General features: G+C 41.9%; 1 protein-coding gene across 1 annotated transcript in view; it reads left to right on the plus strand.

Annotated features, from left to right (window-relative positions):
- Nucleotides 1–12,540, plus strand: part of LOC128296777 (nephrin) — a 77,827-nt gene extending 65,287 nt beyond the window's left edge. The window contains exons 8-18 of the mRNA XM_053032261.1: nt 334–484; nt 740–870; nt 1,716–1,869; nt 3,609–3,700; nt 3,815–4,205; nt 4,347–4,459; nt 6,726–6,827; nt 7,037–7,121; nt 8,849–8,967; nt 9,344–9,616; nt 9,759–12,540. Of these exons, the coding sequence (XP_052888221.1) occupies nt 334–484; nt 740–870; nt 1,716–1,869; nt 3,609–3,700; nt 3,815–4,205; nt 4,347–4,459; nt 6,726–6,827; nt 7,037–7,121; nt 8,849–8,967; nt 9,344–9,616; nt 9,759–10,202 (2,055 nt within the window). The 3' untranslated portion in view covers nt 10,203–12,540. The remainder of the gene's footprint in view (nt 1–333; nt 485–739; nt 871–1,715; nt 1,870–3,608; nt 3,701–3,814; nt 4,206–4,346; nt 4,460–6,725; nt 6,828–7,036; nt 7,122–8,848; nt 8,968–9,343; nt 9,617–9,758) is intronic.
- Nucleotides 12,541–19,358: the final 6,818 nt, after the last annotated feature.

Raw genomic sequence — 19,358 nt, forward strand, 5'->3', positions numbered from 1 at the left:
TTGTTTCTAGCAAGATTTCCCTCCTAATTTCGCACCCCGTTCCACGAACCGGTCCTTGAGAACTTAAGGAATCGATTAAACACATACACTTACATATGTACACATACATCAACCGAAAGTTTTTGTACTTTGTACAACTTCTACCAAACTTTCTTAGCTTGTCGCGTGCACTGAGATCATCTTGTTCGGTTGGTTGAAGCGCGTCGACTTTCCGATTATCGTGATACGGTGCCGTAAAGTCCGCTCCATTAACCACCCGAACCCTGTGCTTCTTCTCGCTCATTCGTACTAACCCGCTGCCCTCTCTTTCTCCCGGCGGATCCACCCGCGCAGACGTCCAACGACGGAAATGTCACCGTATCGGAGCTGGTGTTCGTGCCCGGTCCGGAGGATAATGAAAAATCAATTACATGCTCAATTAGCTACAGCGAGGGCGACGGGCCAACGGTGCTGCTGAAGGATACCCACGTCCTGAACGTCAAGCGTAAGTATCAACATCCTGGCGGTTCCCGTTCCCTTTTTCGTGCCGCCCGCTCGGTGGTATTGCGAGGCGTAAATTAGTCAAATTCATCTGCATCAATTTACGTCCACCTCCACGTGCATGCTGGTCCTTGAAAAACGCTCGATAGCATTCGCCAAATGATCAGCTTTCCGTAGCACGGACACTTCATAAAGAACCCGTCCGCTCCTCTCGCTCGCACGCTCACTTACCTCTCTCTTGCACGCGGTTTTTCCCCAGACGTTCCGGTGATATCGCTTGCGCTCGGTGCGCCACTAAACTCCCAGAACCTGATGGAGGGTTCGGACGTGTATCTCGAGTGCGACATCAAGGCAAACCCACCGGTGAAGAAAATCGAATGGTTTCACAACGTAAGTAGTGTTCAAATTTAATGCCATTTTACTGTGACTGTTGCCGGCAGAAGAAGTTGCAAAACAGGGGTTTTAAATGATTGCGATTTAACTGCGTTGAAATTGACGAAATATAAACACAGTTTTTCTTGCTTCATTCGATTAGAGACATTATATTTTAGCTTGACTTTGATTGTTTTCACTTAAACTTCTGATAAGGATTGCGACGGTTAAAATGGAGGACACCGTATTATATAGAAAAGCAGAAACTTTATACTAAAAAGACAGTTTTAAACGGGCCAATCCACAGCTAATATGACATAGACATTACTCAAATTGAATTGTTAGAGAAATAGGCATAAAGTTTTCTCGCTTAGTTTCGTCAATAACTTTATTTTTGTTAAGTTAATTTGAACAAATTTAATTAACAAATTTGAAAAAGAAATAACTTGTCAAAACTACGATGAAAGTATTGTTTTACATAAATAAAAAATAGTTTTGAATGAAATTTCGCAATTAACATTAAATTTTTTCTTCTTATAAAAAAAAATTCTTATAAAAACTTAACGTAGTGTCCAATTCGTTATTCGTCAATTCGTTAAGATGATGAAGAATTTGAAAACGAATTAAAGGGTCAAAACTTTTATGAAAATATTGCTTTACATAAATGACTTTTTACATTTGAATGACTCTCGAATCGCCTTTACCTTGGCTAAAGACTTTTATTAACCACGCAACAACGACTAGATTACGTACAATTTCGTCCAGAGAGTGATAAATAAATAGACAGTACAGTACACACAGAAAGTAATAACCGAACAGCCGGATATTGATGTCATCATTTTGGTGTTGTTGTTTATCTACAGAACAAGCTTCTCCAGTCCGCCCGTGGGATCATCGTTTCCAACCAGACGCTCGTCCTGCAGAGCATCACCAAGTCCACCCATGGCGAGTACATGTGCCGTGCCTCGAACAGCGAAGGCACCGTCAACAGTAATCAGCTCTATTTGGATATCAAATGTAATTAATTATTTCCCCGCTACGCGTGTAATGCACTGTTCCCAATCAGTTTCATTTTTCGGAACGTTGATTTTTTTTCCTTTTAACTTCAGTTCCTGCAAACCACCAATAACCCTTGATTTGTTTCAAAGGATTTCATTTCAACTTTTTTGTTTTGGGGTCGCATGTACAATATGTATTTACGCCGATTGGGATTGGATGCTATGCGCAACCAAACTCATCGGACTCGCATTTCATGTCCGGGTGCGTTATTTGCAACATCTTCATTGCGCAACGGATGCAGTTGCGTACAAAGAACCGTCCCGTCCCGTGTGTATGTGTTTTTCGCCGAAAACATGGCGTGACCATCATTGATTCATTGTCACAGCAAGGAACACATTTTATCGGAGGTGACGTTTTGTTTGTACGCTTCGTTTTAAAGTATTAATGAACAACGGAAATTAATGCTCGATCGTATTTCGTGCACCGTCTTTTCATTGGCCAATGTGTAATTTGTGCAAAAATGTGAAGCCTGGATGGGTTTTCTTGTGTCCGTACGTAAATAATTGACCAGCGCACCGCTGGCATAAATCCTGCGTTTATAAAATTCATCGAAAAAATTTACTGCTCTTCTCATTGCTTGGAAAAATGTGCTGTATCGTCATGATGAATGGGAAGACGAAACCAATGTTTTATATCTAGATGGATAAAAGTAGATAAAAATTGTACGTACAACACGATTATAGCAATATTAGCACAAGAGCAAAATTAAAGCACTGAAATGTACGAAACTTTAAAGAAACCAATCTTTTTACACTACAAGTGTAGAATGTTTCGTAACAAATAATTTACAATCTAACTCTAATGGCAAAAATTAACATAACTTTATTAACGTCGAACAATAGCAAATGTTTTGTCAATTGCTAAACCGCATGAAATGACATCTATTTACTATTTTCCAATCACATCCATGGTCTAAAATCTTTCACGCCCACAATTCAGCACAAAGTGCTCCCGTTAACAGCAATAATTGGAACTGTTGTGGGTTTGAAAATAGCACCGAAAAAGCTCCATTCCAATGTTCTGGGTTTGGAATAGATAAATACCTACGCACAACCAACGGAAGCTGGTGTTGCAGTTTTGCTGACTCGTCGCGAACCGTTCATATTGCTGTTACATTAACCTAGTTTTCTACCTTTCCGCCAGAGGTTTATATAGCTGCGCATTAGTTTTTCAGGAAGGGACTTAATGTCGGTTATTGGCACACGAGTGTTAGATCGAATGTACTGTCCTCCGGTGAACGGTGGTATCAATTTTCTAACGGTTTCGTAATTACCAACGGGAATCTCATTATGCGTGTAGCAGCAATGCCTGTCACATTGTAGTGCGTTGCACCACTTCAGTGTTTCGTTTTTGACACTCGTGCACTAAGCGGACCGTTATTTGCCTGGCCTTGTGGTTATAGTGGTTTAAGTTCTGAGAAGTATAAACAAACGAAATAATTCTCTAAATATTTCTAATAAATCATCAGTCATGATTACCGTAGGGTTATTATGTCCATCCATTGTTTCATTACAAATCCTTAATTTTAAGTGCAAAACCACTCCTATCTTTTTGCCCAAAACCTCATCACTTACGAATTCCTTTGTGCACTAAGCAGCTTATAAATAAGCTGATGAAAAGCTAAGCTCAAAATGTTATCCCCACATCCATGGCCACTCTGTGCGACGACTATGCTAACACTTTGACCCTTTTCACAGATCCACCGGTGTGCAAATCGGAAGCGCAAATAATCCGTGCCGCGGTAAAGCAAACGGTGAACATAACCTGCGATATTGACGCCAACCCGATGGTAATGTATCTTAAATCCGACCGGCCCGAAACACTGGCGTCGATGTGTTGTTTTAGCAATGTAATTATTTCATACCCTATGCGTTGCGTTTCGCTATCTTCCCCCCACACACAGCCAAATCTGTTGTTCCGATGGCAGTTTAACAACTCGCTCGAAAGCATGCTCGAACTGCCGCCGTACACGAACGTGGAGTCGGAAGCGGCTAACCTGGCGCTGGCCGAGATTGACCTCGAGACGAATCACATGGGCCCGAGCCTGGAGGAGATGGTGCGCAAGAAGCTGGAGCGGCTAGAACACTCCGTCCGGCAGCAGCAGCAGCAGCAGCAGCAGCAACACCATCATCACCTGCTGCACTTGGGTTCGCATAAAGAGGAGGTACCGTTGGTCGATGGCCAGCTGTACATGTATCGGGTGGATACGTTCAACAGCTTCGGCACAATCACCTGCACGGCGACAAATTCCTACGGTCAGAGTGGTCACTGCGCTTATCACATACTCGTTGCCGGTGAGTAATGGAACGGTGCCACCTTATGTTCACCTTTTGTGTTTTGTGGGGCAAAATCAATCCATACCGAATTAACTCGCGCGCACGCCTAGTTCTAGCGCTTCAGCTGCTAACCTGTGCTGTTTACGGCTCCTTTTGCAGATGTTCCCGATCCCATCAAGAGCTGCACCGTATCGAATGTGACCGCGTACACGGTACACATATCGTGTGTGGCCGGCAAGGATGGCGGAATACCGCAGCAGTTTCACATCGACGTAAGTACTGGAGTGAGTTTCCGACCGATAAAAGGCACACGTTTGTCACTACACTTCATACTGAATATATGCTGTAAAGTTCGCGAGGAATTATTTTACATTAAATGAACTTTATAGTCACTAAAGGAACTCAAAAACAAGCATACACTCATTGTCACTTAGTCACACCGCGTTCCAACACCTCTTTCGTTTTAGTTCGTGCCAGGACGGAGCCTGGTATGATGTTTTAAGTTTCCACCATCATCCATTACATCCATCCAGCTACCATTATTTGTTCTCGGAAGTGTGAAAAACTCGTTGTCAGTTCATCACGGTTTCGCGTCATGAATGATGGATGTGCTTTATCTGAAATCACACAACGCTCTCATTTTCTGAAACATCAACCTGACGGGAAGTCAAAACGTGACAGATCATTCGACCCAGATCTGTCCTTTAGGTTAGCAAATTTTTGATCGGCCAGTTTGTAGAAACACAGTATAGGGCAAAAAAAAATAGGACACGCGCCGAGGGTGGGGCAAGAGTGACAAGCTTTTTTTTTTGTTCTTTTCCCGATAAAAGCTTCGGAAAGCTTTTACGTGTTTTATGATGAAAGTTGGACATTGTTCTGGACTCTCATTGCTCCGGTGAATTTGTAAATAATGGACATCGATAAGTGATTGATCAGTTTTGAGCACACAATAGTTTAGATAATGTTTTTATAAACTTGGAATTTGGTACATAATTTCTAAGAAACATTTATCGTAACTTACAAACAATAGTGACCGTTGCTAAACGTTTGACGATCCTTGTATTCCATTCTGGCACTCTAGCTCCATTAAAATTCTCTCAAAAAATGCGATTACGTCGTAAAGTCAACGAGCAAAGCGCTAGCAATGGACTTTGAAATTCTGCTAGCAAACAGTGCGGCATAAACGATGCATCATCCCTTTTATCCACCCAGCCCCAGAACCGGAGTGCTTGGAGTGCTTGAGCGAACAAAATAAATAGCCTTGTCCAATTACAAGCGCCCTACGAACGCAATCCGCACATCAGCAACAACAGCAAAAAAAATAAGTCAAACTTGCAACCCATGCTAAATGGCATAGGTATGACTTGTGTGTTACTTCAGCGCAGTAACATCATCCTTCATCCTGGCTGACTGGTCTCGTTACAAGCGCGAGCGCGCGCGCACGGAAAAAAAAACAACACCGTGGTGAAAAATGCACAACAGGCGAGCGCACAACATCCGTAGCGCCGAACGAGGGAAACCTTTCCGCGCAATAGATGCATAATCATCACGCCAAACCATTATCCGACTGCTCATTCTCCGTCGAGAAGAGTTTTCCGGGTCCGCTGGATTCGTAATCCTCGCATTGCAACGACGTTGCCTGCCGCGCTGGAGAGTAATGCGGTGTGAAGGTGCGAAAGCGCCCGGGCACCCGGATGGCTACGTTCTGTATTTGCGCTTATTAAAAAGTTGCATCGTTACCGTCCCCCCGTGTGACTCCAACATCACGCGAAGACTTTTGAGACACACAACGTAGGGAGGGGCAAAGGTTGAACCTTTTTTGTTGCCCCCTTGTTCATTTTACCATGGTTGAAGAACAAGGAAAATTAAATTTTTGGATACAACAGTTAGTGAAGACCGTCCGTCAGATGTGTCTATCACAGAAAAAAAACCGCTCGAACCGCTGAAAACGGCAACGTGTCTGCTTAGAAGCACTGAGAGCAACAAAACCGGTGCTAAAAAGCACCGAACATAAAACGGAAATAGCAATCCCACGGGAAGCTTCACCTCCCCCCCTGAAGGGAACAAGGCAGATTTGGTTTTTGCTTTTCAAAGGATTTTTCCTCGAAATAGTACAATGTTTTTAGCATATCCTAAGGTGCATCAAATCGAACAACAGCAGCAAAAAAAAAGCACGCAGCATCTGCATTCCATCCCTGTCAGCGCGAATCTCCTCGCGCTAAATGTTTCCGCCAGTGGATGGCAAAAATTGCATCACGCAGAGAGCGATGCAGATTCAGAGCGAACATTGTTGCACAACATTCCGGTACATTGGTTCGCCGGGAGTTTTTGCCCACAAACCGGGACGGTTATGGGTGTGCGCACTGGGTAGAAATAATAGTAAAGATAATTTCACTGTCACTGCAACGGGTAGGTGACTTCTCCATGACGATGGTTAACGTGTTGTTTTTTTTGTTTGTTTGTTGTGTCGTTTTTTTTTTTTTGCTCTTTCCACCTCCATTGGACATTCATTCCGGTCGGATCGCTCTAAACGTGCAGGTGTTTGAGGAGTCGAAGCGAAAGCTGCTGCAAAGCGTCAGCTACCAGAGCCCCGAGATGCTGCTGAAGAAGCTGCCAAGTGACACGAAGTTCATCATCAAGGTAAGGCTGAACCATTGCAACTTTTCACCCGGCACGGTGTAATTTGCCATCCGAGATGTCACCGACCGTAACGACATTCGTTCCATTTCATGCTGTCAATTATTTTCCTTCTGTATTTTGTTTTTTTGTTTTTTGTTGGTGCATTTTCATTACTAATGTTTGCCGCTTTTATTTCCATTTTTACGTCCATTTCGCTGCGGCCTTTTCAGATTACGCCCTATAACCTGCAAGGTACGGCACCGACAAGCTACCGGGTGAAGGCACAAACACTGCCGGCGCCGCTGCTGAGAACAGGTAAGGACACAGTGCAACACTGTTGTAAGAAATATAAGTATTCCATATTTTATCGCTTGTAAAAAAGGAAATAGAAACAAAGTGCAAGACCCTTTGTATGATGAAAAGCATGACGAAACGGAAAGAATCCTTACAGTGTTTGGGTTTCCTTCAAGAAGTATGAGATGCATATAAAAACATTAACCTTTTGAGGGGTTTCTCGTTGAACGTGACTGCTATATAACAGCTTAATAGAGTTCTAGTTGCTCCAGATAAGATTCTATGCCACTTCTGCTGTACAAACCCATTTTTTAAATATTCTAAAGTAAATTAAAAAAGGAAAAGTTATTTTTACAACATAAATTCAGCTTAAACCACATTGTAAAAGCTCTGTAGTGTACAAATTACAGCATATTCGTGCATATATGGGTACAACTTTAAAGCTTTGGTGGTAAGGAACGTCTCGGTGTTGTATAGGTAGCGGCACTGGTTTTCACACGACAGGACCGTTCCAAAATTCCATTCGAACCAATCCCCCGTACACTGGATTATCCCGCTACGGGTAAATAAAGTCAAAGTAACCCTGAAATAGGACAGGCCTACCCCTCTTGAGGTTGTTGTGTCGATGAAGAAGAAGGTATCTTGATAATATGTGCTAGAATTGAGTATTTCTCTACTCAACCTGTCGGAAACTATGATTTGGAAACCTTTTTTTGCTTATTGCAGTTTTTCTTCACGAGTTATACAAAATCTTTTATTTTAGACTTATCAAAAAACTTTAACCCACAAATTAGGAATAACTCATTGGTTTCGACTTATTATTGTAGAGTAATTCAATAACAAAAAGTAGAGAAGAGGTGCTATTTCGTAGTCTAGATAACGTTCAAGGCTATATTTTTACGCCGTTTGTAAGAACATTTAAACAATACAGGTCTTAACTTTTTACTTAGCAATATCGCAGCAATCCATTATTAATATTATAAGTTATTTGAATATTGTGTACATATATTTATAGAATATGCCATTTTCTACTGTCTTTTTTTCGCTTGATTTGTTTTCTTAAAAATAAAAAAATTAAAATAAACTTATCAGTTGATAACTGTGAGCAGCTAAGAGCAAACAAAACGCGTACCATTAGAAGGAAAATCGTCTCTACGAAAACGTCCACCAAAGCCGTTGCTGCTGTTTAGCGAAATAGCTATTCTCTCGTATATTCCAACCATCCCTGATCAGGCAGCATTTTCCCTCGTGGGACTCGGAAACCAGCCCCATTCATGCAAGCTATCAGCTAAGAGGCAAACAAATTTTGCAACCATTTTCTACAACCAGCCCCTTACCGAAGGCTACGGCGTAAACGTTCCCACCCGATGGTACCCGTCGATGCAACGGAAGGAGATCAAAACGTACATAAGTGAGCGCCATAAGTTGCCAGTGGCCCATTTTCAATAACGAGCATCTGGGTATGGTTGCGCTGTGTCTCAGTGTGTTTTGTGTGTGTGTGCCAACAAGCCAACATAGCAACAGACACAGCAGTATTTCTGTAAGAAAATGGCTAGTCTTGGGGCATCCTACGTCCCATCGGTGATGCTGGCGCCCATTACGAGCGCCTTCAATCGGGAGCTAAGGGACGTGGGGTTTTTTTTTTTGGTCGCTCTTTGTTTCATAAATTATGCTCCATTTTTACATCTTTTTCATACAGACCTACCGTGTCTTTCTGTTTGTTTCCTCTTCTCTTCTTCCTTTGCTAGCTCCATCGAAGGCAGTGCTCGTGCAGCTAACGCCACTACTGGGGGCTCTCGTTGGGGCAGCCGTGACACTCTGCCTGGTCGCCATGTGCATCATCGTTTTCGTAAAGTTCAAAACGAAGGTAAGTAAGACCACCACCACAGTTTGTTTGGTCGTTTAAAATGTTCACTCTCAAACACTCACACACGTAGTGCATATGATGGAAGGAACGAAAAACAAGCTCCATTCAATGTCCCACCCGGGACCAAGAATAACCAAGCAAAAAGGATATGCTGCACTCTTAGGACTTTTTTTTCAGCTGCTTTAAACTTCGCTGAAAGTTTTCAAGAATTCTTCGCTTTTAGTTCGCAGAATCTCTTGAACTACGACCATTCGGCATTCATCCGGTGGGGGGCATTCACATTTACTCACACGGAGTCATGGTTTAGACGACTAGATTTATGTCAAGACGGTGTAATGCTCTCATACTTTTTTTTTCTTGCCTTTTCCTCGTGTAGAAGAAACATCACCAAACGGCAAATACCGAGCAGGATAAGGGTAGTGCCGAACCGCTCAGCCGCAACATCGGTAGTCACTCGAGCATCGACGACAAGAACCCGGACGTGATACCGCACGAAAACAGCGAGGATGACGACGAGAAGCAGTTCGAGCGGTTAGCACTCAACGCGGACGGGCTCAAGTTTGCGGGCCACACGACCACCGCCCCGACCGGGGCGTACTCACCCACCCATCATCACTTGATGTCACCCAGTGGGAACGGCTTTAAGAAGGTAAGTGTTCGGTTGGACGTGTGCGAAACTTTATTCTAACAGTGTCCTTGCTGTTCGCTAATTGTAATGAGAGACATTAATTTGTATTCGCCACGAGGTCGGGCAAAGAATCTTATTTCCAATGCTTTATGTTTCGCTTCAGTTTGGCGAACTATCGCTCACCACCAATCCGGGCTACGCGATATACAGCTCGCCGATACGTAGCTACGGCAAACCGAGTCCCGGCCAGCAGCTTGGCTCGTTGCTGCTTTCCACCACGACCGGTCCGCTGGGCACGACCACCACAACCACGAGTGCCCCGACGGGGACCAGCCTGCTACTAGCGTCCGGTGCACCGGGAGCAGTCACCACGCTACCGACGCGCACATCGCCCAACATCTACACAAGACTGCCGCTGCGAGACTTTACGCCGAACAGCTACGACAGCATGCTCAGCACCTCGCAGACCACCTCCTGTTCGTCGTCGTCGAACGGTGGGTACGCGACGTCACAGATCTACACCGCCAAGATGCCACTGCTGACGACCAACTATACCGCGCTGGACAGTACGGGGCCCGGGCTTGGGCTCGGTGCCGACAAGTGTTGATAGTGTTGTGCCAGGTGTAAGGTAAGCCAGGGCACGATGTAGTTAGGACGATGTTAAGCGAATGTTTTACCGAACCATCCAAATGGGAAATCTTATTCGGGACGTGACGTGGGCGGTGTACACTTACACCAATTCGCGCGTGTTTGTCGGTGCTAACACTAACCCGATTTTGCTTGATCGGTTATGCTACAACTCCTGTGTTTGTGGTTAAGTTTGCTAAAGCAGCGCTTCCTTCACATGCGGAACGAAATCGAAGCAGGAGATCTGCAGCAATGTATCTCAGCAAGATGCAAATTATCACAACAAAGATGTGCCATTTACGGAAGCAACAGAGAGAGAGAAACTCGGGGTGAAAGAAAGGAAGCAAATCAAATTCGCTGGAAAACAGGGCAAACTCGAGAATGAATGCAAAGAACCAGCGCAACTACAAACAACGCTCAATTATTTGACGCTTTTCCACTATTCCAACAGCTCCAGCGTGCGGCACTAGATTACCAGTGGCTAGTTTTAAGTCGCGTTTACTTTACTAAGCTAACAGCAAAACTGACACGTGTTTCCTGAACACGAATTCAAGCACAATGCAAGGACCGATTGTAATCCGATTACTTATTTCTACTTTGCATCACTTTGCTTGGAAAATTATGAAACTTTATGCATTTTAACAGTATCATGGTAAAGCCAATGTTGCTTTTACGCTCTCTTATGTATGCTTCCTTTGTTTGCTTACCGAGAGCAACAATAAACCTGTCAGTCAACGTATTATGCAATGATGTACTGAGCCCTGTTCTACACCTGTTCACTAGTGAACAGCCATCACCATTAAAGGTGCTCTCACCAATCAAGTATACACGTGTTTCCCACGCACGATCTGGTTTATCATCACTCGATTGTTAAATTTACTGACAACACTCGTTCGTTCGTGATTTTACAGTTACACCTGAAGCGACTGTTCCGTCACCGAGAGCAGCACAGTGTTGCACCGTCAGCAATGAATTCCATGCCACATAATGGTCCACTCCGGGACGCGCACTATTTCTGCACGTGAGAAGTAATACTGGTTGCATTATTTATACCGCATCGATTACCATCGTTTATCGCTTCCCTTCAATTCCCCCCCCCCTCGCCCCCCTTTTCCACCTTCTGGATGCCACCGTCAATCAGGTCCATTAGTGGGGAACGTACAACCATAATTGGAAAACTGTTGAAGCACGTTTGCTGTTTGTCTGTTATAAACTGCGGAGGTTCACGTGAGGCCGCGAATGAAAAATCATGAAGTATTATTTAGTTAAATTTTAAACCCCTTCCCGTTCAGAGTTTATTTACCGGTGGATAGTAGTGTAAAAAAATAGAACAGTTGCAGAGCAAAACGGTGCGAAACGGTTTGTGACATAGCTGTAGTTAAAATAGCAAAAAACAAAAAAAAAACAAATGCGAATGACAAAAGCGAAAAGATGCGCATGGGGACAATAAAGCACAGGGCCCGCGTGAGATATATAACGATAGTGTGTAAGTATGTAAGTGAATGCATGTATATAGCACACTGTACATATCTGGCAATAGTATAAAGAAGAAATTCGAAGCAAAGCAGTAAAAGGAAACAAACAACAAAACCATCGAACAGCATCAAAGCGAAGTAAAAGCCAACAGCAAAAAAAAACATACAAGTGACCAACGTCGATGCGAACAGGACAAGGGAAACAAAAAATAGCTAATGATAAGAAAAGAGATAGGTTATGGAAATTATTTTTCAATTACTAAACAACGTGATACAGCAGCCGAAACACTAGCAAAACATGAGTGAGTGCGTGAACGGAAACGGGAAAAAAAGGAAAAGAAAACAGAAACATACACAAATTGTATCAAAACGATCAATACAATATGAATAAACTGAGTATCTTACATTCGAGTGCGGTACAAATGAGGTAAAGCACGACTATATCATAAAATTGACTTAAAAGAAAAGTACGCAGTGAAACCGAGGATAACATCGAGAGAAGAACACAGAATTTACCGTGCAGGTGAGAGTGGATGAATTCAAAAAGGAAACTATTTCGTCATTCAACGTATTGATGTTTATTGAATGTTGACACAAAGCTAAAGGTACACAATAACAACAAGAAAAAAGGAAAAAGCAAACGGAAAACACACACACACACACAAACAAGAGATGCCAACAATTGTTGTCCAACACACAGAAAGGTATCGAAGAGAACATTTAATTTGCGCAGGCAAGAACGAAAGCAAAAAGTGACAACAACCAAACAAAAAAAAAACAACAAACCATTGTGCAGGGATGAAAGAATTCGTTATGGAAAGTTCGTTTCCCTTTCTTTTTGTACAACTGAACGAATAAAACGATGTACAAAGAAACAGAAGTGATGGGTGTTTTCTTTTCAATTTGTTTAAGTTGTTTGAAGTTTTGCTTAGTGCGCGGGGAAAGGTTATGAGGTTTTTGCTACCTTTTATTTTTCATTTTGCTTTCGTGTTCCAATTAACATTCTAGCGAATATTTGCTTTTTAATATATTTATATCATAAAGTCTGTACTATTAAATATTTTTGAATCATAATATCAACACCGCAGTATGGTTTGTTCGCATCGCTGTAAGGCAATCATTTTGTTTCACGGTAGTGATAATTATTGCATGATTGATTGCGCTGTGTGTCTCAATCCAAGCGCCATTATAATCACGCTAAAAAGCTCAAATTCTACGGAGCCTTCAAGGTTAATCGTCCCCGTTTTTTACCAACCATAATGACCTTGCAGTTAAGCGAAGCACCCAGCAATCTGCAGGTGTTGATTATTAGCCCCTTTTGTGGGGGGGGGGGGGGTGTTTGGCTGCCCAAATAGGTATACGATGACCGAACGGAAAATGGAAGCCGTTACAAAAGTGACCGCATTTTTTTTTTCTTCTTTGCGTGGCTTTCCCTAATGGCTGAGTCACTGCGCTGGTCTCAATGATCCTTACCACTTACCTTTCGCTGTGAAGTACCGCCAACGAGTTGCGAGTCACCGGTCAAAGCATTCAAGGTGCAAGGTGGTCGTTAATTTTCCAGCTATCATAAGTTTCGATGCTGGCCCATTTATTTGTATTTCCTTTTTTTTTTTTGTTATTTCACACGATCGGCGATGCTAAGTGTGTGGGCTGTTGGGAAATGATTTGCCCGATGACGGTGCTGCTTTGACGCCGCCCCATGTTGAATGGAAAATGGCATTTTCTCCCGCTTTGCTTGCTCGTTCTTCGCTCTGCCGATGCTTTCGAAAATTTTGCACTCGATGCCCATTTTCGACCGCCCACAGTCGGTAAACATATCGTCAACATTCCGCTTTCAGCGTTGTGTTTTTGGCTGTGCCGTTCATAATGGAATGTCCCCAGGGGACAACCCGGCTAACCCCACGCAGCAACTCTAACTCTTCCCAGCAGAGCTAAACGACCGGACGGAAATCGGAAGCATGGACCGGATTTTCAACAAGTTTGCGTTCCATTTCCCTGCCCGCTGCCTTTCCATAAACGAATTTTCGAATGTCTTAGGGAAACGGCGAGCTCTTTATCGTACGCCACACAACGCTAGCTCCTACTCCAGCTCCCTTCCTCCACGAAACACTGTGCCGGTTTTGGTTTCTTTGCATTTTTGCTAACGATCAACGAACAATATCCTAGACCAGTGTGCTGTGCTTGCTCCATCGGGAATATCGTGTCGTACCTTTCATTTGGTGTCATTATATTTTCATTTCTCTCGCCACTGCCTGCCCGATCTCCCGTTTTTTGATATTTCACTGAAACTGAAACTGGCGGCGCTGGTGGAAAACAAATCCAACCTAAAAGCAACATTCTGCACAAATGTTCATTAGAATCCCTTTTATTGTACGATAACCACGGTTTGCTTTTCGACAGCGGCGACATCTTCCGGGTGCTGTCATTCTCGAACCCAACCCAGAAAGTTCCGCACTGTATAGCAGGCAAATTGCAGCAGGTAGAATAAAATGTTGTAGTACAGCAAACAAAAAGACAGTGGTAAGACATGAAGCAGAAAGTATCAAAACCTACCTCTCCTTGGCTTTTTTTATCCTTCTCTTCTTTTTTTCTCGCTTTTATATCTCCTTACAACCACTTACTCCTTCGTGTGGAGTGGAACTTCTCACACCGTAAATGGTAGCAAACGACAGCAACATTATCATGGTGAAAGTTCTTCGATACGGCCAGGTGCGTTGTGGTACGAGCGGTGGGCAATACTGAAGCGAAACCGCAAAGTTGGCGGACTAATTGCAATTTAATTAGCACTTGGGGCGGTTGATCGAGCTACTATCGCACATTAGTTCGTAGGTTATAATCGATACGGTCGCATGCGAAGCGAGAACGCGGATGATGCTGTGCGGGAAAAAAGTGTCATACTCGCTGTTCCGGCTATTGAATTTTTATAGCGAAAATTATAAAATGTCATTGTTTGTGTGCCAAATATCACAAGGAATATCACATCGAATTATTTGTCCCGTTTTAGCATACAATGCAATGCGTCTCATTTGTGTTGAAATTCGAAAACAAAAAAACGTTTTAAGAATCGCGATGAAGTAAGCATCTTCTCTCAATATGCCTGCCCGATACCGTAACCCCACCGTTATCATTTGTTTAACAAAGCCAATAGCGTAAAATATGATTAGGCACTTAATCTAATGGAAAGTGCTCACTTCAAACGATTTCTTCCTTCGAAACGCTCCATTAATAAATTTCGCAATAATTCGATTGAGTTTTTTGGGATACACACGCTCTGTTAATTAAAAAAAAAAAACAAACGACGCATTTCCTTGTCTATCGATCCATTTCGTACCATCATTGTTAGTTTATCTCATAATAAAGCTTTTTTAAACTTCTTCCCTTACAAGCAAGCTAATGATAACTGACTTTATGCCGGTAGAATACGCCACAGTGAAGAACGAAACGGATAGTGCGGATTTTCCTAGCGTACACGGACAAAGAGTAAGTTTATAGCTTGGTTGACCTTTCGCTTACTAATTCCTGTCATTTTTCATCACCTGGTAAGTGTGATGGTCTTATAATTGGAAGAAATGGTTACCTTAAGGAGATAGGAAAGATGAAATCAACTCGTTCACTTTACTCACAGTATTTAATTTCAGGGGCAACCACTTTCACCAACTAAACTTGCAACATTATAAAAATTATTAGTTTAGTTCATGTACTACCTTCGTGAAAATTCACATAGCTTTTGTGTGGTATGAAACTAATGAACTCGCTATTTTTGTTCCCTCATAGCTGTAGTTCACCATAGAAAATAAGTCGAACTATTTAAGAAAACAATATTAAAAAGAGTCACTTGATACAGTTTATACCATTCACCTATGCTCGGGTCAGTTTTAGCACGTCAGTTCGTCATATCACATTCAATAAGTCCAAAATTATGACTGTACCGTTCTGCAACGATTGCCGAAAATTACTTCCAAAATGATACATCCACTTTTGCTACACACACATACTTTTGCACTACAATAAGGGCCAGCTGCAAGTTCGGTTTCGACGCGGCCAAAAGCCGGCCGTTATTGCTACCGACCGTGTGACTCATAATTTTTCGCCATTTGCGGAAAACTAGTTGGCAAACGTTGGAAAGTTTTCTCATTTTCTCGAAAGGCAGCTGACTACGCGCAAAAGCACTGCTGAAAAGAAAGCAACGGCACGAGTGAAAGCGAAGAATTTTGATCCATTGAGCGGCCGGTGGCGGAAGCATTGTCCGAGTAGAATGTCCAGCTCGGTTATAAACTTTCCTATTTCGGTTTGCTGGTCTTTTCCCGTTATTTGCTCGTGTTAAATCTTCCCATTCTTTCCATCCGCTTTTACTGAGCTTCGTTGAAAGAAGGTAAGCGTTTCGATGAAGGGCCACACACTATTTACTGGCCACAAAACTTATCCTACGGACCCCGAAGCGTACGAACCCCTAGTTCTGGAAATAGTCCTCGTACCGTTCTGTAGCATTTTGTGCCGAACAGCCGCAGGAAAAATACGGTAGCCAGAAAACAACTTCCCACGTTTTTATACCTTGCCCTTGGTTCCCTTGCTCCATTTTCTTTTATTTTCCTTTCATTGCAAAGTTTGCTAAGCGCTCTCTCGATTCTTTACATCATTTAGCTGGTTCACCACTTTTTTTCTCACCAGCATTTGCTAAGCAAAAGTTTGAGTGCTGCAGAACACTGCCTCACTCAGGAAAGCTACTTTTTGGTATGATTTTCCAAACCGTGCTGCATATCATTTTATTCTGTTCGATTATTTATCTTTCGTTATTTTATTTTTGTTCCCACTTGCCTCCAGAACTCGATGAACTTTTTTATTCTTTCGGAACTTTCATCCAAAGAACTGGCAGAGCGAATGAGAGCGGTACTGCTTTTCTTTATGCCCTCAAGAGGGTTTAAAATAAATAAACCGGGGTTGGAATTGAAATTTTAGAATATCATTCCCGGACCCGGTTGCGGACTGCTGGGGGTATGCGCCAAAAACGTATTCAACACGCAAACCAAACGAGATCGATTCGATATTCTACGTATCATGTTCGGATCAAAAGAAAATAATCTTTCACAATCACGGCTCTTATCGTTTGTCGATGAATTTGCTAAATATAAGGTAGAGTAAGAGAAAAGAAACACAAGTAGCGCCAGCTATATTGCATTGTATTCGAGCGATCATCAACAAATATTGGGAGTGACTACAATCTCTACATCAACTTTGCACCAAGTTTCCAATGAATAAAACTGTTAATGCTAGAAGTTTGCTGTTGATAACAACTATTGGGTCAAAAGTTGTTGCCCAACAATTATTGTGAGTTGGGAAATGGATTACTGTTTTCACTTAGTTTTCCCCTTAATTAAAGCCTCATGTTCACTGAAAGTAAAAATAGAGCTTTATACAGAATTTCCTCCATCGTTGATAATAAATCATTTTGAAGGGACCAATTCCCTTTCCGATCGCACTTTAACGTCGCACGTCTGTACCCGTTGTGCTTTCGGTTGTGTATTGTATTTCAAACATTTCTAGATTGACATTCTCCAATCACGGTCCAATTCTCGAACCGGCGGCAACGTTTTATCTCTCTCTTTCAAATTAATGTAATTTACACCAACAAATTTATTAAAACAACATGTTTGTTTCTTTTCTTTAATATAAAATTACCTCCATCGTTGATAGTTCCTGATGCATTTTAATGTCGTTTAAAGCGTGTTAGAAATTGCGAATTTAGAAAATTCCTCTTGCTTTAAATTTTGTTAATGTTAATGTTTTTTAAAGTAAATATTAATCATTATTGGGATAGATAAAAAGTTTGAGCTTGAAATCTTAGGGTTTAACACTCTTTCTGCCAAATAATGATACAAATATCTAGGATTGGTATTGTTGGATTAAGAAAATTCGTATCAGAGTTGATTGTTAAATGTGTTCATGAGATATCCTCTATAATAAAAAAAGATTTTATAATTTTCGTATCTGCAATATGCGCAGAAATGTCCTAACACGGGTCAGATTATCTAGAAAAATACCTTTTCTTGACATTTGCAGAGAAGCTTGGGAAAAGCGAATATTTCATTCAGTTCGGGGGCAAATTTAGCTTACAATTTTGAGTGCAGTGTGTAAGCGAAGCAACATCAAAACGCATAAAAAAAAAACAAAAAGCAGTTAACAGCGCTCCCGTTGGCTGTAAAGCTTTAGCGCATTGAATGGAGACGCATGGTAGTTTGTATGATTAAATTGATCTTATCATGGAGACGCCCGGTTGTTCACTCCCATGTATGCGTAACACATTGTTGTGCTATTTTTAAAGTTACTATATTTTATTGTTAACGGCTATCTGTCTTTTCGAAATATCACAAACAAGTTTAATACACGTACTTTAAGATACGTTAATTTAAAATATGTGTACATTTGCCGTGTTTATTGTAAATTTACAGTTGCTTTTATATTCCTTTCGGGAGGGAGCTTTGTTAGGAAGGTTAGGAAGAAATAAAAAACCTAATTTCCATGAAACTCTTTCTACTATGTATTGCTTTCAATTTTTCGATACAATATCGTGCACGCGTACAGCACGCTTTAGTTTCGAAAACATAAGGGTCGATCACGCAAATCAGACGATGCGAACGGCCACCGAAAAGGTCATAAGTTACAGCATTGGTGTTTGGTGTTTCAAATTTCACAGTAATGGTTCCAGCAAAAAATATGCACACCCATCGAGCCGAAATGTTACATCCGTGGATTTCGATCGCACGCTCTAGTGAACTGGCAGGAAATTAAATTTTTCTAACGGACCAAAACCAATCCACCCTGTTAACACATCCCTATGTGTTGCACAAATATTGCCCAACGGGTCGACTACGCACAACGCAGTAACAATGTTGCTCATGTGCATCGATGATAGAGGCAACATTTTAATCGATTTTCAACACACTCCGAAAGGCACGAGCTTTTTTACACTTTTCCAAGCGCCACAATGCGTACGATGCTTTAAAAATGTATATTGCACACCCCGAACTTGGTACGATCTGCTTGAAACCATACGGTGCGTTGTATACGTTGTTGGTTAAAAAAAATGTAGCTTCCAGCTTATGGGTCCGATCTTTTTTTTCTGACTCCAAAAGAAAGTATAATCCACCCTCGGGAAGTGAAATTGGAAAAGGTCATAGCGCTGTACCGACTTTTCAAACACTGTTTGTTGATTTCGTCATGTCGATTGCATTGAGCCCTCTGGCTGGACTGGTTTTATGGCACTGTATGGCGAATGTTGTACCGTTCTCATTCACACTGTGATACGATTGTTTGCCGTGGCGAACTATATTAAGCCATCATTCTTCTCGTTTGTCGTAGCTTTATAAAGCAGAAGAATAATACAATTCTTATGTTCTTTCCATATTGTGGATACGAAAAAGATTACACTGTAACATACGCTGTATACATGTGAACCTTAGTGATATTCATTATTTAAACTACTGACCGTTAGCGACACGGTTCAGGCTAGTAAATTTAAAGAATATTGTAGTACAGTGGTTTCTTATTTCTTAAAATTATCTTCATAATTTTAAATCTTCAATCTTATTTATCCTTTATAACAATTAAATAATATTGTGTACAATTCCATGGCCCTGTTGGATTTAGTGCAAAGTTCCAGCATA

Source organism: Anopheles moucheti, chromosome 2, assembly GCF_943734755.1.
Source record: "Anopheles moucheti chromosome 2, idAnoMoucSN_F20_07, whole genome shotgun sequence".
Classification (NCBI taxonomy): Eukaryota; Metazoa; Arthropoda; class Insecta; order Diptera; family Culicidae; genus Anopheles; species Anopheles moucheti.